Source organism: Doryrhamphus excisus, linkage group LG5 (genome assembly GCF_037039965.1).
Source record: "Doryrhamphus excisus strain RoL-2023G ecotype Guam linkage group LG5, RoL_Dexc_Guam_v1.1, whole genome shotgun sequence".
Lineage (NCBI taxonomy): Eukaryota > Metazoa > Chordata > Actinopteri > Syngnathiformes > Syngnathidae > Doryrhamphus > Doryrhamphus excisus.
The window spans coordinates 11,555,503-11,573,724 of NC_136361.1; the positions used below are offsets into that span (position 1 = coordinate 11,555,503).

Below are 18,222 nucleotides of genomic sequence, written 5' to 3' on the forward strand. Positions count from 1 at the left end.
AACACATTTGCAGCAATACACATGAGCACAAGTCTTATTATCTTACTATTATCCCACTATATTGGATAATACAAGTGTAAAGTGTCATTTCAAGGCTAGAGGGCTCTAATAATTGTAAAATAAAACCTATTTAGAAGATGGTAAACAGGTTTTCTGTTAACTACGAAATCATGGCCGTCTGGAACCAATTAACAGTGATAAACGATAAATGATTCCTCTATTGATCTATTGATGTTTCTATATTTTCTGTATATTCTGCAGCTTGATGAGCCTTCTTACCTGACAAAAGATGACAGTGAGTTCTGTGAGGCAATGTTATCGAGCGTTGCGGTCCAACAGTGATAACAGAGCAGACATCTCACAAGCCAACCACAGTGTGTTTTATTGGGTGTTTCAGTAATACAAGTGCACAACAAACCACTCTGCAATTTGCAAGGGTGGCGGGTAGCCAGTAAATATACAAGTCCTGCCTCTTTCACAGGCAGACCTCCACTTTTTGTTTGTGGTCTGCCTCAAAAGCCGTTGAAAAAATACATACAGTACAAACAAAATGAGAGGAAGTTAAAAAGCATGAAGGGTCCATGGACGCAAACCTTCCTGTTCCATGCAGGTAACATACTCAAATGACAACAAACAAACAAAAAAGGAGAAACGTGAAAGTCTGCATGTTTGTTCCAGATGCCACATAGAAAATGAGAATACATAGTGTGTGTCTATATAAGCAGGAACACAATGTTATCATCCTTAATCTTAGTGTGTGTTTTTTTTCCAATACAATACTTCCAACATTCACATATTGGAAAATAAAAATCCCAATCTACTCTTTGTATAAAAAAGAAGCTTTCAAGTCAACAAGGAACAAAAAAGGACATTTTTTGTGTTGTTTATTCTTATCTTTTTTTAACACAGAAAAGTTGGATAAAATGTGGAGGAGGGAGAAGAGCGGGAAGAAGAAAAGGAGGGGGAGGGTTCAGGTATTCTGATGCACTTAGTGAGTGTGCTTTGACAGACGAAGGGTGAGAAAGAGGTAGAGAGTGGTACAGTGGGGGAGGAGCGGGATGTAAAGGGGGTGTGGTTCGCAGCAAAGAGGGTGCGGTCTATGTGGCGTATCTCTTGGTCCACTGCTTGGCTATCCTGTCATGCTCTGTTCTGTTGGTCAGGTACTGTGTGGCGATGCTTCCCACCAGGGGGTCAGCTGCAAGGGGGGGTGCGAGGGTGTGGGTGGGACAACGGCTGGTTAGCGCGAAGCCGAATGACCACGTCATCACTCCGCTTCCCGAGAGTGCCTCACCTGGGTTGCAGTCTGTGAGCAGGGAGCAGATGGACAACAGCACCTTGGAGATGGTGAGGGCGGGGCTCCAGTTGTCCTTCAGGATGTCCAGACAGATCACGCCCTGGCTGTTGATGTTGCAGTGATAGATCCTCGTACGGAAAGTCACCTGCAAACGACCCCTCACATTAACAAAGCACACTCCCCTCGGCTGTAAATATCCTTTAAGAGTCTCAACCAGGCAGGCACCTGAAGGACGAGGGGGAGGGACAGGGTGTGTGATGGCTCTTCTGAGGCACCATTTAACATGACCGTTTTAATGCAGCGTTTTAGTGAACTAAACTAGAATGGCCAGCAGGGGGCAGCGAGGTGCAATGGCAAACAGGAAATAACTCTGGATATTTGTCTCATTGTCCCACACCAAAGTGTCCACAAATGACTTTGTGGACTTGCTGTACTGGTCACGGCCAATAAGAGCTCACTACCGCCCACCATCATGGGCCAAAAACATGTCCAACCTGAGTGGATCCAACACAGCAACCACTGTTTGCCTCACCGGCTCCCCACCACCAACATCTGGTCCTCCTGACCCCACCCCACCTCCCCCACTAATGGGCCTTGGCATTCTGAAAAAAACCCTCCCACGAGACAGGACGTTATAAATAACCTTCCTCTCCACCTTCTTGGACGAGGTCTGGAGGTAGGAGTCATGTGAAACGGACTCGACGTGTGGAGCGTCACACGAGAATTTCCATAAGCGATGGGAGTGTTGAGCAGCTGTGGGCTGAAGAGGAGGCGAATGTGTGAGAAAGTGGGCTTTGGCTGCAGATCACAGCGAGTCAGAGGGGCGAGCTGGACGGGGGGGAGGTTTTGAGGGGAGGCGGAAACACACTTGAGCCCCTCTGGCTAGTGCAATGTGGGCCGGGCCTGTGGATTTGTTTGAGCGTGCTGTCAAACAGGCGAGCCCAGCGCAGCACAAAGACTGAAAGAGAGGCGAGCGTCAGCGGGGTGATCGGGTGCACTGCAGTAAAAAGAAAATCAGGTACCGGATCGGAACTACATTACATTTCCATGACTATAGGAAGATTTCGTTGCAGGTGGGCAAGTTCCATTCCTACAACAAAGCCGATTTTTAATGTAAGTCATTAGTTGTCACTGTCGATTTCATATGAACGAATCTTTGGCGGTCAATGTTGATTTGGCATTTCTTCCCTTTGAGCATTTTTGTAATGTCTGGTTTCACTTCCATGGCTATGGCTTTCCTTTTCTTTTACTAACTTCCATGGCTATGGCTTTCCTTTTCTTTTACTCACTTCCATGGCTATGGCTTTCCTTTTCTTTTACTCACTTCCATGGCTATGGCTTTCCTTTTCTTTTACTCACTGCCATGGCTATGGCTTTCCTTTTCTTTTACTCACTGCCATCAGGGGTTGTCTGCCTTGTGCGTGGGATGAAGGGCGGTGGGTTGGTGACAGTGAGTAGGGTCACCCCCACTCACCGTTGTCCTTCCTCGATGTATCTACGTGTGACTGTGTATCCTTCCGCCACAGGCAAGTAATTAGATCTCCAGTGGGTCTTGTATTTATCAAAAAGTAATTTGGAGAGTTATGTGTGGGAGTGTGTCGTAACCTAAGGACCGCATGTAATGGAAATCTCTCTTTGTGGATGTTCTGAACTCTTGTGTGTACTAACTCGAATTCCCATAGCATACCATAGTCTTCTTCTGTAGATGACAAATGAGTTCAGAATGAATCCACAGCGCCTCTCCTGGTTGCAGATATGGTAGACTTCATTTTGACAGTCAACCAACAATCAGTTCCACATGATCAACACAATTAACTGATCCGCTGGATGTCTCCTGGGCCTCATATTGTCATGTGATTGCATGTCTCTTTTCCTCATCTCCCACCTCCAAACAGACAGGAAGAGAGTTCACTCTGTGCATTGGTTTCAGCACTTTAGCTTGTTTCCTCCATGGAACAACGGCATGAATGTACAGTCTCTTTGTTTTGGTGGGTGGAGGCAATAATGCATGGGAAACACTGCAATGCCTCTAGTGCGCTGGCCTACCTTGGGGGGTTTGAAGGGGTAGTCGGGTGTGAAGGCGATGTCCAGGAAGAAGACGCCACCCTCGTACACGGAGCCCGGCGGTCCCAAGATGGTGGACCTCCACTCATAAATGTTGTCTCCTTTGGGGCCGGCGCTGGAACGTCAAAACAAGACATGCATTAATCTGTTTGATTGGAAAAGCACAACATATTGTTGTATGAAGAACACACAGACAAGAGAATTGATAATACTACCAGAATGATATTAAAGGGTCCCAACAGAGACAAGCAGAGACTCCAACAGCAGTTTTCTGTTCCAGTGTCATATTTCGCAAGCTTGCAGCAACAACAGCACTAGCTTTATATCCATCAATCACACTCATGCCAAGGTGCATTCATGAACACCAGTAATTCCCAACGTCACCATCTAGAACAGTGTTTTTCAACCTTTTTTGAGCCACGGCACGTTTTTTACATTGTAAAAATCTTGTGGCACACCACTAACCAAAAATGTTCCAAAATGTCACCACGACCTCACACGTGCATCAATAAGTCTATGGGAGGAACAAGGTAGGTGTTGCCACACGGACCAATATTACATTGCTCTGCCAGTCTTTACACCACAGACACTCCACAGTAGCCACGTTTTTACATCACCACTTTTTCTCTTTCCGAATGACCTTTCGGGAAACAATGGTATCCATAGAAAGGAATATTCCAATCTCTTGTCTACATGCGCCGTGAAAATCAAACAGAATAGTCAATAGGGCATGCCCAGTAAAACGTAAACATCAACATCACGTGATACCGACTTCCCCAAGTTTTTCTTTCACTTGTTGGAATAACTCCGTATTGCCAGTTTTTCATCTGTCCAGTCTTGAAATTTAGTTTGAATCAAAAACAAACTTTGCTTAGTCCAGTACCGATTGCTGGCCTCCATTTTTAAAAGTGAAGAACGTCTGGATCTGCGTGTTACGTCATATCTGAGCATGCGCTGAAAGAACGCACCCGGGATCAATTTAAACAGGACAAAATCAAATTCAATCTTGCTAATATTTTATCATTAAACTCAGGACATGTTTTATATAGATATATATTTTCTTTTTTAATAAAACTGCACTTGTAAATAAAGCACAGAAGGGTTTAGATTCTGTTTCACAGATGGCGCTAATGCATACGAAAGCTGCTTGCCAACCGCCAATAAACAACAGAAGAAGAAAAACACCACGAAGAAGAAGGCACCCTGACAACTTTCCGTTTGAGCGGATACAAACTACCTCAATCGGATTGGTTAAAGGAGTATTCCATCCCTGTTCAATTCTTTCCGTTTGAGCAAATAATCCAAATGCAATTGGAATATTTGGGTCCATGTATACTATTGACATAATGGCTATTGACATAATATTTGCAAATGATGATTAATAAATGTTAACTATAAAAAGTGATATTGGATAATTCCTCACAGCACACCTGACGGTTTCTCAAGGTACACTAGTGTGCCGCGGCACAGTGGTTGAAAATCACTGATCTAGAACACAACCATACAATATACGTATATATATAATTTTTTATAAAGCACCAGCTATATTTTATATATATATACAGGGCTCTACATTAAAAACCAAAATGACTTGCCCATAGGGAATCCTTAAGGTGAGAACTACTTGCCCGAACTTGCCCCATGTAAAATGAAAAGACTGCCATAATGATATCATGTCATTTTTTGTGGCATCACATGAGAATCTCAAATAAATAAAATAATAAAATAAATAATACCTTACACATCGTAGTCGTAGTAAGCAGTGATATTTACAAGTTGTGCACCACAATGAAACATTATTGAATAGACACATTTGTGTACTAGTAATGTGTTTTTAATCCAGAAAAAAAGCTCAATGGTCAAACAATGATTTGTGAAGCAAAGGTGAGAAAAATCCACAGAGAAATGGAAGCGCTAGATTTTGTAGCTTGTGCAAAATCAGCACTTGGTATTGGATCTAATCGGTGGTGTTTCATTGTGACCACTTCAAATTGTCACAGCAATGTGATTCACTCACCTGTGCCATCATTTGGTTTGCTGCCGCTAATAAAATACTTGTTTAGGAGGCACTGGTTCATCACTTTTTGCTGTTTTCCTTCAGAATTAGACGATGTTGGCAGCGACGCCATGATAGATGTTTTCGTAGTCAAACGATCGCTGATTGGTTGATCGCGAACAACGGGTGTGAGTAAAACGCGGACTGTGGATTACGGACCGCGGTCTAAATAAACGATTCTGATTGGTCCATTGCAATGATTGCTTTGCAAATTACCACTGGAATTACGCAGTCCGTGTTTTACCAACACCCAACAAGAACCGTTAAAAAAAAACAAACTCTTGGCAGTATGGCATGCCAAAGTGCACTTGCCCGACGGGAATCACTGATTGGATTTACTTGCCCGAATTTTGTTTTAACTTGCCCCGGGCCATCGGTACATCGTTATTGTCGAGCCCTGATATATATATATGAATGTACAGTCTCGTTATATATATATATATATATAAAATATTCTTAAATGACTTCTGTTGTGAGCTTTATAAAAATTTTTAATAAAAACCTTCTTGGTTGAGGTGGGGGGGGTATTAGGTTGGGGAAACACTGATATCATAGAGCAGGGGTGCTCACACTTTTTCAGCATGCGAGCTACTTTTAAAATGACAAAATGATCTACTACAGTAAAGTCTCGTTTTATCGATATCGGTTATAACGAATTACTACTTATTACGATACTATTTTCATTTCCCGGCAAATTTCTAGTCTTTTATGATATAATTAGTTCCGTTAGTACGATACACGGTTATTATGATAATCCGGTTACTACGATGCCCTTTTCATCTCCCGCCAGCCAATTTGGTCTGCTTATATCGATACAAAAGCAGCTTAAATCAATCTTTGCTTAAGGATTTCAATACCAAAAAAGAACACAGCGAACGGCTGCTTCCAGTCAACTTTATTTTTCACACTTCCACCACCAGAGTGCAGCACACACACCAATTCCCGCACTTCCTGGTTCACAGGTCATGCTCAACCCGCCCCACATAGCTGGCCAAACACATGCCTGCAACAGAAGAACCAACTGACATAGCATACACACCTATTCCAACGAAGACACAAGCGTACAAATACATGTATTTAATTGTGTTGTATTCAGATATCTTTTTATCGCTTGCAATAATCACGGTTTTTCATATGTACATGCTGGCGTTCGTGGTTTCTCTCGTGTGTATAGATTCTATACAGGCATGTGTTTGGCCAGCTATGTGGGGCGGGTTGAGCATGACCTGTGAACCAGAAAGTGCGGGAATCGGTGTGTGTGCTGCGCTCTGGTGGTGGAAGTGTGAAAAATAAAGTTGACTGGAAGCAGCCATTCGCCGTGTTCTTTTTTGGTATTGAAATCCTTAAGCAAAGATTGATTTAAGCTGCTCGGCATTGTTATATAGTATAGAATAGTATAGAAGTGCATTATTGCCCACTTTTAATGCAGTTCGGCGCAGGATCGGATATATGGATAGTCCGGTTATATCGGTATTTTTTCCGACTCCCGAGAATATCGATATAACGAGACTTTACTGTATTAACATTTTTTGTAATTACCTGAGTTTACTATGATGACTTGCACTGAATTGAATCAGCCAGGGATGCATAGTCCGGACAGTAGCTGCTGATCGCCAGGTTAGCCAGGCAAACGCACTTTGAAAAAGACATTGTGAAAAAAAAAGTCCACCTCCCATTCCGTATGGAAGTGATATGTTTTTGCCTTTTTACTTGGTCCAGCTACTTCACTCATTTTAGTGACCATAAACTTTAGCGAGGGCTTAAAATCTGACGCAATTCGCCGACTAGCTTAGCACTTTGCATCGTTGTTTACGCATGAGCAGTGACCTAAAGGTCAAAATTCAGTTGTCATCTGACTGGTTCCCCTGTATGTCAATCAAGTAACGGGGATGGATGATAGGCTGACATCGTAAGTTCTGCTGCACTTAGAGACGTTGTTTGATTTGATTGGTCACCCGAAGGGCAACATTCAGTTGTCATCTGAATGGCTGCCCTGTATATCAATCAAGTGACGGCATTGATGCTAGGATGGTATTTTTTTAATGTCACGCCACGATCGACCAGTACCACCTCGGTAGATCGCGATCGACTTAATGAGCACCCCTGTCATAGAGTATCAAACAGCCACAAAGAAATAACTCCAGCTCTCAGCCTGGTTTAATGCAAACAAGATGCTGCATGGAGGCCGAGGGTCACATCTGTTGCAATTAATTCCATTTCCATATTGGGACATCCCTTCCCCCGCTGTTGTTTGCAACAAGACACTGAGCTGGACTGGCTAAACTAAGACACTAGGGGTTTCATCTACAAAAGTGAGCTTAAATTCTCACTAAAAATCATTCCTACTTACAAAAAGTGGTGCACAGACACTTTTGCAGAATTAATGGTTTATAGATTCCACCTTGAGTAGAAGTCAACGTACCAAACTGCCTCACATCACGCCCTCACGTCACCATAGAAGGTTAATGCAAAGTGACTCCTGAATGTGGCATTCATACAGTATTTCAAGACCGTTCATTGCATCGTTTACAGTGGCCGCTGTCATTCGGAATCGCAGCTGGTGAGAAAACGACGAGGATGAAGAAGTGGAATTTCAATGAACTGTAGGTGAAAATATTGAAACATGTATCATATTTGGAGGGCAAACAGTGGCATAATCAATAAAAGAAAGATAATTGAGTGACAGCACGTCTGCAGTCAGCCTGTGTGGAACTTGGCACACATTTTCATGTTAGCGAGCATGTATTTAATATTTTCTTCCGATTGATGTCACGTTTTGGATTCTACTCAGATGCTGCATGACATCAGCGGGCATCATTAGCATTAACAAGTGGTGAATCACAACATGGTGTAAACACTCATACAGCCCTAGTTGCACAGACACAGCCCTACTGGCATGCTCTGCTAAACTAGCTTCCATTCATGCTCTGTAAGAGATTCGTTTTTTTCGCCACCTTTCGCTGGTGTTTCCGGCCGCCATTTCAACATGTTTAGTTGAGGAGGTGGCGGGTTTGTGTTTGTGGTAAAATTCCGTCGTGATTGAGCGGCCCACCTGGCAAATACTTAGCTGCACAAAAGTTCCTTCACTTCAAGATGACAGGATTTCATTCACATTAAGTGAAGATTTTAAATGAGATTACGTGTTTAACAGTGGATTTCGTTTTTGTCAGCCACTGCTATCACAACTATCAATTTACACTAGCCAATCAAATGCTTACTGGATATACAATAGAGGATATTAGATTTGATTGATGAATATGCAATAGAGCAACACCTTCCAGTTTGGGTGTCAATAAAAACATGTCTTGTGGGCTCTTGGACAGAGATCATAATAAGTAAATAAAATCACACAATTAGGGCTGCAACAATTATTCGTATAATTCAAATACCTCGATTACAAAAAGTAGTCGAGGGGGTTTTCCATGTTTCGAATAATCGCTTACGTCACCAACGTGCCTGTCAGCCACGCAGAATACAAAGAAGGAAGTGGGTGTTTGAAGATGCGGAAAGATTGAAGCAACTAGAAAAAGTGGCAAGACAACAACGGACAAGGAAAATTAAATGTAAAAATCAGACGGAAAATGTGGCTAAACAGCAATAGAAAACAACACAAGGTTTTATTGTGTTACCTTGATTTCAGCTATGTTTTTTAAATAATTGTCTCTACTTGTTGTATCTTTAATGGTTGCTCAGCCCTGAACTGAACTCATGAATTATCTTTTACCAGTGAGACTCGGGGGAACTCTCAACCTCTGTCAAAGTATTGTTATTATTATTGTTACCCTTTTCCAAAAAAAAAAAAACACCCTAAACTCAACAACGTAAGTAAAAGCTGTGGTTTTGTGTTAGTTAAATCTTTTTTTTATTGGATGTTTCATTGTTATATTTTGTTCCACATACATCTTTTCCAAAACATTTGTAATACAGCATTTTATTCCAACTTCATCTTTGTTTGCCTGGTTCATTCACTTAGTCTTACTTCTGTGTGCAGTGAGATTGCATATATATGCTATAATATATATATATATATATATATATATATATATATATATATATATATATATATATATATAGCCCTAAATATAACCACCACTTACACTATGTACTATGTGCATTTAAGTCATAAAACACTCCATTATCTAAATAATTCAACCAATTGCTCCTTCATTACTTAGACAAATATTTTGTCTTTTCTTGTGAATTTATTATTTCTCCTGAAACAAGAAAAAAAAGTTGTATCCAATCACTCGATTAATCGACAAACATTTCAGTCAAATACTTGATTACTGAAATATTCGATAGCTGCAGCCCTACACACAATAAATGAAAATTAAGTACCTCTCTCCTCTCGTCCGAAAACAGCTGGGATAGGCTCCAGCATGCCCGTGACCTTCGTGAGAATAAGCGGTATAGAAAATTAATGAATGAATGAACTCAATTTTGCCGGCCTTAATATATTGCCATGTGTGTGGGTTTCCGTTTTCCTCGTCTATCGCCTCCAAACAGGCAGCAAGAAGGTTCGCTCTGTGCATTGGTTTCAGCACCTTGGTGCATTTGTTCCAACAATGACATGAATGGTGTGAAGCTCTTTTGTCAATCATACAGTCTGTCTCAGTGGGTGGAGGTGGGGCCAGTGTGACTATACCCAGCTGACTTCAGGCGAGAGAAAGGGTCACGGGGTAGTTTGTTAAAAAAAAAAGTGATATATTATAAGATCACACCACAAATTGATCTATAAACATGTTAAATGATTACTCCTACACTAAAAGTACTTTTGCAAGGCTATTTTTTCCAATTAGATTTTTTATTGGATGAGGCACCTAATTCACAGAGGTTTGTGTAATAAAGTTCAGCAATACTTTGGTTGCATTATTTTTAATGCTTTGAAGAGCTATTTTCATAACCATATTCAATTCCACAAATTTATGTTTGTAACAAAAGCTTATTATTATTTGAAAAAAAAAAAAAGAACCTGGATCGGATCGGCAAGACTACAAAAAAATCGTATCGGAAGCCAAAAAATGTGGATCAGGACATCCCTAATTTTTATAGATATAAAATGCATAACCTGCGTGGAAAATGGCATACGCACATTTCTGACCGTTTTGTGCATAGGCAAGCTTTACAGATGAGACCCCAGGACAATGTCCACATCACAAAGCAGGGAACAATGAGCAATACCTGAGATTACAACTCATTACGAGGAAGTGTGATTGATGCCAACCCCTCCCTGCTGACACACTGAGCCCGCACCTCCCCTCCGGGCTGTGATATCGTCCCTTGCTTTTCTTTGGACAAAAAACAAACGGTCAGACTTCCTGAGCGCGTCTGAGGAGCCAACTGCTCTTGACAATAAGATCATTCTCCACAAATAGAAAATTGCTTCCGTCCTCTTCCGGTGTCAACACATGCAAATGTGTGCTTAATCTACTTTGCCACCTCTTCACACTGGTCTGCTCCTAAGCCTTTCTTAATTAGCTCATTACGGCTGCCTCGTCTCTGGGGGATAGCGTCCAAGAGAAATGTTCCTGGCTGGGATTCGCTTTGTTTCTTCCACAAAGCAAATGTTGGATTTTCTTTCCTCAGAGGGAGAAGATAAAAATAGAATAGAGGTGATCATATTACAGCATTCATCACCAGGGTTGAACGTTTTCACGCTTTTGACCTTCCCAAATGATGCAACCAACCACTCAGTATGAAGCAGTGCGCAACCGCAATAATAAACATGCGTTTTAATGAATGCCTCTTAGACAGAGTCAATCAATAATGAGCATTATTACCACTGTGGATCACAAACGCACAGGAGCAGGAGGTTTCAATCAAGAAATTCACGTTTGCAGCATTACGTAAAAACTACCAGAGCACTTTGCATCAAATTTGGAGGGAATGATGGTGGAAAATGGTGAAAAGTCACCACACAACAATTCATGTTAGCTTGTGTTGTTACAGTGCACTTGCTTCTTTTTAGCACAATATCAACAACAAGCATATCGTTCTTATCGATATAATCGATATCGATATGATGCGGAGGTATCATGTTTCAAGATAGCGCCACCCAAGAAAGCTTGTTGCGGCAGCTTTGTATCTTCTGTAGCGTCTTCTATATCTTCTGTTTTTAGTGTTTAATAGTGCTTTATTTATTACTTTCTTATTATTTTTGGTGCCATACCGACCCTTTAAGCAAGTGTGTAGCTATGGATGTTCATCTTGTTACGTTCGTAGCTTGCTTCTTCCAGGGTGTACCCCACCTCTCACCCAAAGACAGCTTCATTGTCTTTTTTTATTATATTTTTCTTCCTTCTCTTTCGTTCTCTTGTAGCTTTCTCTCACCTCTTCAATATTCCCACGTCTTCAAACACCCGCTTCCTCCTCCTCCTCTGCACGAGTGACGTACGAGTGTTGGTGACATAAGATATTCAAATATTATTTGTAATCAAGGTACTTGAATTATTGGAATAATCGTTGCAGGTCTAAAATGGATAAACCACCAATTGGCAACTAGTCAAATCCTTGCTGCAGAACTTAAAAATCTGCCATTATTGTTACGTTTGCTCCTAAACTAAAGTGTTGGTTTAAACGGAATGCCTCAGTAGGAATGAATTTATTATTATAGGGTACTGCTTTTACTGTTGGGAAGAGGTGGCGATGCTTCATGCGCTACATGCTATGAATGCAGTAAAACACCACCTCAGACTGAGCAGGCCTCACTGAGCGTATAGACTACCTATATTAGTAGCCCATGATGGAGGTCCAGAAATGAGCTAGCTAGCGAAAAACAAGAGGTCGTTGCTCTGTGGTGAGATGGCTGCAGGGGATCTGACAAGCACACAAGGACTGTGCGCAAGGACTAAGTCTATAGCTAATATGTGCATGCCGCCGCTGGCTGTTGCTTGGAGACCCCCGGAACAAGTCCCCGCCTCCCTACCCCAAAAACCACACCTCCCCTTCACCAAAGGCCCATGCTGCCTGGGGGTATTCATGTGGTGCTTTGTTGCTGCAGCTTTAGAACCGGGGATTGGGCCCCGAACGTGCTGCTAATGTCAGCAGAACATAGCTGACAGGTAACAAAATGCATGGCCAGGTGTGATGATTAGCTGACCACAACAACCAACATATTGTTAAATTAATACCTCATTGTCTTAAGCAAGCATTATTATCTTTGCAACGGCAGCTGTACCTAATGATGTGTCAGGTGAGTGTAAGTCGTCCGCACACACGGCTGTTGGCGGCCTCTAAGGAAGGCTGTAAGAAGCTCTGCGTAAGCGGAGCTGCATCTGCAGTGCTGCTGTCAGCCAAATGCCTTGATTCACTGACTATTTGGGTCATTTGTTTCAAGGGTCTGGGAGACATTAGTGCGCGAGATTCTTGCCGCAGCACTGTCCTCCACAATTATGCTCACGCGGGAAGCCGCTTTTGACAGCTGGGCCGCTTCCTCCCACCTTGGACCACCAACAAAGCCTTTTTTTCAACAAAACACTCACACGGCAGGCTTACTGTGACCAGGGCGTCTTTGTGTTCCAACACTTGTCATGAAAACAAACTGCCCATTGGTTGTGTTTTATTTCTCTCAAACATGCTGGACAAGGTACACCACATGTGCACACTTTGTTCCTCTGGCAACGAATAGGACAAACCTCTCTGGATAAGCGCCAAAACCGGCTCTTCACTTCAAGCTGATTCGTGTGACTTCATTTTTCAACAAGATGGTGCACTGCCCCATTGGCAACTGATGGTTTGAGCCCCAGCGATGGATTACTCAGAAGTGGGGGGTCCAAGACCTTTCTTTTTGTGCTTGGCTTCCAAGATCCCCAGACCTCACTGTGTGCAATTTTTTTCTTCATATGGAAAATATCTTGTTCATGTTCCACAGCGACCCACTAACCTTGATGACATCATAACATAACAGTACTTGAAACTTGTGACTTTTGGAATTCTCCATTGCTTTTCATAAATAAATATTGCGGAAATTGGGTCACGGCTGCATGGCGACCGAGTGGTTAGTGCGCAGGCCTCACAGCAAGGAGACCTGAGTTCAATTCCACCCTCGGGCATCTCTGTAGTTTGCATGTTCTGCCCGTGCATGCATGGGTTTTCTCCGGGTTCTCTGGTTTCCTCCCACATTCCAAAAACATGCTAGGTTAATTGGCGACTCCAAATTGTCCATAGGTATGAATGTGAGTGTGAATGGTTGTTTGTGATTGGCTGGCGACCAGTCCAGGGTGTACCCCGCCTCTCGCCTGAAGACAGCTGGGATAGGCTCCAGCACCCCTGCCACACTCGTGAGGATAAGCGGTAGAAAATGAATGAATGAATGAATTTGGGTCAATGTTTTTTTAATAAAAAATTATGTACGAGTTTCGATCCCCAGACTTTGGTGCAAGTAAAAATTTGGTGTATGTACGCCAAAAGAACACGTGAAGGATATAAAATATAGCACAGTAATACACTGGTCCCTCGCTACATTGTGGTTTTTCCACAAGGTAATAAATAAAAGATGGCTGCTTTGTGGTTGAATATGGCCTACTATTACTGTCGCGTTCATAAGAGCAGATTCTTTAACATGCTTAACAATACCGTTTTGTTTGACATTGATTTTCAAATGTCTTTGAACATGACATGTGTTCCTTGGTTGACAGCCCACTTCCTCGACGTTACAGTACCATCTTTATCCTTAATGAAGGTAGTGACAGTCCTGTAGCTGTGAGCTGAATATAGTGTATTCTTCCGTTCACGTCAAAATGTAGTTTTTAATTAATTTATAGGAGTGTATACATTACCATAAAATGAGCACACAGGGTGCAAACTGTGGACCACCTGTATATGCCACTGATAAACTCTGATAAAACCCACTTGTTGACTTTTTAGCATACATACTGTATCCAGTCCCGTGTGTTGGTAAGTATTGTTAAGTGCCTTCACTGCCTGCCAGAAGTGTTCTTCAAACATGTACTTTGGTTTTTGTGTTGCGTTTTGACCAATGTTGGTAATTGGACATGTCATCTGGCTGTCATCCTGGTGTGATATAGCCTGTCATTAAAAATAGCAAGTGTGTCTTTTTTTTGCAATACAACCTGCCATTAAAACAAGCAACAGTTCTGCTCTGCGCTAAACGTGTCATCAACCGTCACTTGCGCACCTCAGCAGGACTGGTTCATAAATTGGTGTTTGCGGCACCTGCCATACAACTCGTAACCCTGTCTCACTCTGACCTTGTTCCCCTCCAGGGTGGCTCGTTATTCAACAGGAGTGTGATGAAATAGGAAGGCGCTAAAAAACACAGGGACTCAGAGGGGACACGAGCGGGAGGCTTGGGAAAATGTTTTCTTTTGTGGAATGTGAAGCAAAACACGGAAACACTTCATCATTTTTATGCCAAAGTTTCTCAGAAGCCGCGGTGGCAATGATTTCCATATATATGGGATGACCTTTTCCCTCTCGGGATGCAGTGAAGTATGCGAGACAGGGCATCCTTTTGCCCGTTTAATCACGACCGCTGACTTATTTCATCTGCGCTCAAATGTGCTCGATTGACGCAAATGTCAAAAGATAAATGGCATGTGGCGATGCGAAAGACGAGCGAACCTCGGCACACATCTGTCGCAGTTTATGGCCACCTTGAGATCATTCCTGCCGTCATCACTGGTGGAGGATAGAAGACATGTTGTCGTTGCGTTTGTACGACTCTGGAGTGGAAATGCAGCTTTTTCAAAGCACACTAATTTCAGTGTACAGTTCAATTTCAAAGATATTCCATCCATATTCGCTTATGCTCATTAGGGTTGCGGGGGTATGCTGGAGCCTATCCCAGCTGAATCCCAGCAAGAGGTGGTGTACACTCTGGACTGGTCACCAGCACATCTACATACATACCTATGGACAATTTGGAGTTGCTACTGGAATGTGGGAGGACACCCAAGTACCTGGAGAAAAACTCTGTAGCCGACATGCTACCCACTTGTCCACTGAGCCGCATTCAAAAATATTGATAAGAGAAATCAGTAGAAAATAACCCACCAAATCAAACTGAAGACATGTCATTTAAATAATGCAATACAGAGAACAGATGAGAAATAGTAAACATGAAACTACGCGAAAAAACAGAAATACTATGCTATAATGTAAATAAGATAATGGCTACAGTTTTTGTATGTCTCAGTTGTCATAGAATTAGTTTTTTGACCAAAAAAACATTGATAGCATATGGCCAAACAGTATGACTTACTGACTAGTCCGCGGGATCTAGTGCCTAAATCCACGTGTTGGTGACTCAGTCTCTGAAGTCCTAGGGAATCTTTTAATCACCTTTATTGTGTGTGTTTATTGTGTTGTTCATAGAGTGCACACAGAACAATGAACAATGCATATATGTATCTTTCACTTTAAAACACTGACTAGTCTTAGATAATGGTGGAAATTAACAGTTTCATCTCTGGCTCACAGAGATGCATCTTACACGACATTAAAGCACTGCAATATGCTCTCTAAAACGTGCATGAAAAAACTTGAATGTTCTCCCTGACAGCGTGGCACTAAAGTGCACGAGAATACAACAGTCCAACTAGTCAGAAAAGTGAAAAAAGCATAATAGGTCCCCTTTAAACTGCCCTGTGCCCCCACCCACCCAATAACTCAAGGATGCCATGTGATCTCAGACACAGCAACACTTCTGTGTTATGAAATAATTCATTTTTCTGGGAATTAAAGCAAATTTCCACCCCTTTAACCCCCTGAGCAGCAGCATCAGTAGTTGTAATTGAATGTGAACCAGTACATGTGGCGCTTTTGGAGTACATCCGTGCACAAATAAAGCCATTATCTGCATTATTTACTATTCCGGCTCATTCCCCGTGGGTGCTCCTTCTCCTAATGGCGCTGCCGCTCACTTCACATCTCGTTTTCTATCGGCGCGCCCGCCGTTGACGTTAACAGAAGAGGAGCTTTAATGAAACAATCTTCTTTCCCGCTGACCGTGAAAGAGGCCCAAGACCAATTACTGTGCAGCTCAGAGGCCGAGGTGACACCTTTTGCCGCACGCTTGTCTTATTGTCACAAATTACATGGTTTGTTTTTTTTACTCCAGCCTTTTATTGTCCATCTCTAAAATGAAGACTGCAATTACTGACCAGACGGTCCCTCCAGCTGTGGGGGCAACACAAGGATCTCTCTGGTTTGACATGGAAGCTTGGAGGAACTCTTGAATGGACTGAAGAAGCAGCCCATGTGTCGGTTTATAGTTCACAAATCAGTAAATAGAGCACAGGGTGTGTTTATTAGCCCCTTGTCGTCTTTTTCTAACTCAGCCAGCTACTACTGAGGCACTGCAAAGATTCCAGCGTACTAAGCATTTTTCTCCTCGGCATCTGGGCTGCTGCATGAAGCAGACGTCTGAATGTCAGCCTCTGGCTAAAGCTGAATAATGCACAGCATCTATCATTACCATGCACTGGCATCAGCGCATCATGACTCATACAAACTGCAGCAGACAAGAGCAAAAAGCTTCTGTTTCATGAATAAACACCCGGTGACCCTCCACAAAGCAGGCTTGCATAATCTGGCAACACAACACCAGCCCCGCTCCTCTGATGTGCTTTTCCAGATAATTCCTGGAAACGCTCACAGTCTCTGAGCGCTTAATTATAAACATTTGCTTTGCTTTGGGATGACACGCACGTGGGTTCGCCAGGCGAGGGCGTAACGTGGGAATCATCTACCAAAACAGATTCACCTCCCAGACAAAAAGGTAATGGAAATGATTGAAATCAGCCAGCAGTGTCATATTAATAGTCCTCAATTTTTAACAACAACACACCGGTATCTGTTTGGCTAGAATCACAGGTCTGTCAGCTTGCGTTGCCTTTTTGAAGGTGACACGATGCGGGGATGTGGGGATGTCCGACAAGGAGGCTGAATGCCTTTGTCTCTTCCTTTCGATCTTGATTACCCAGAACATGATTTAGAAAAAAGCAGAAGGAAAAGGCCACTCTTTGTGTATATTCCTCACCGATTAAATGTCAACACATGGGGTGAGGCTGATTTATTGACTATCCAATAAGTAATCCCTAAGAATAATGTTGATCGTTCATGTCACAGAGGATATGTTTTGTAGCTTTGTCTCGACACTGTGGACTAAACTACTTGGTAGCAAACAAGACAGGTGGGGGGCTGGGGGAGTGGGGTTTGTAGGAATTCATTCAGGCCAGACTGGTTTGCCGTTTAAGGAACTGAAAGCAATATATCTGCACCCCTGCACCCACAGGCTGGAATTTTTATCGGCTGGACTAAGGGTATGTCTAATAGACCCCGACCTGATTAAAAAAAAAACAGGAAGAAGGGACAATAACATTGACAAAACAGCTCGAAGATGGTAATGTAAACAAACACTATAAGCGTGTGCATGTGTGTCTTATACAAAACACCCTATACACAAACATCCTAAACACTTTACACAAACACCACATGTTTGTATCACGCCAACAAGAAATCTGATATGCTCATTCGACTACAGACCGTGGGGGGAGAGGAAGAACGTTAATTGTCTTTATTTGCACATCTGATGTCGGTGACATTGATAAGTGCCAAAGAGATAAATTAGAGGCATTAGCTACCCACCAGTGTTTCCCGTACATTTATGAATTTGCAGCAGCCCGCATGAAAAAACAAAAAAACCTGCAATCTGCTGGCAGGTCGCTTTACAATTAATATAATTTGAAAATACAGAATTAAAGTATTGATGTAGCACATAGAAAAAAATATTTCGCTGGTCTGTACAGTATAAATAGATATGATCAGTTTCTCAATAGTATTTCAA

At 42.4% G+C, this 18,222-nt stretch overlaps 1 protein-coding gene across 1 annotated transcript in view; it reads right to left on the minus strand.

The window, feature by feature from the left end:
• Positions 1-358: 358 nt before the first annotated feature.
• Positions 359-18,222, minus strand: part of LOC131105167 (ubiquitin-conjugating enzyme E2 E2) — a 34,462-nt gene continuing 16,598 nt past the window's right edge. Inside the window, exons 4-6 of the mRNA XM_058053018.2 lie at positions 3,341-3,473; positions 1,292-1,439; positions 359-1,195 (exon numbers count right to left, since the gene is read on the minus strand). Coding sequence (XP_057909001.1) covers positions 1,098-1,195; positions 1,292-1,439; positions 3,341-3,473 — 379 coding nt within the window. The 3' untranslated portion in view covers positions 359-1,097. The remainder of the gene's footprint in view (positions 1,196-1,291; positions 1,440-3,340; positions 3,474-18,222) is intronic.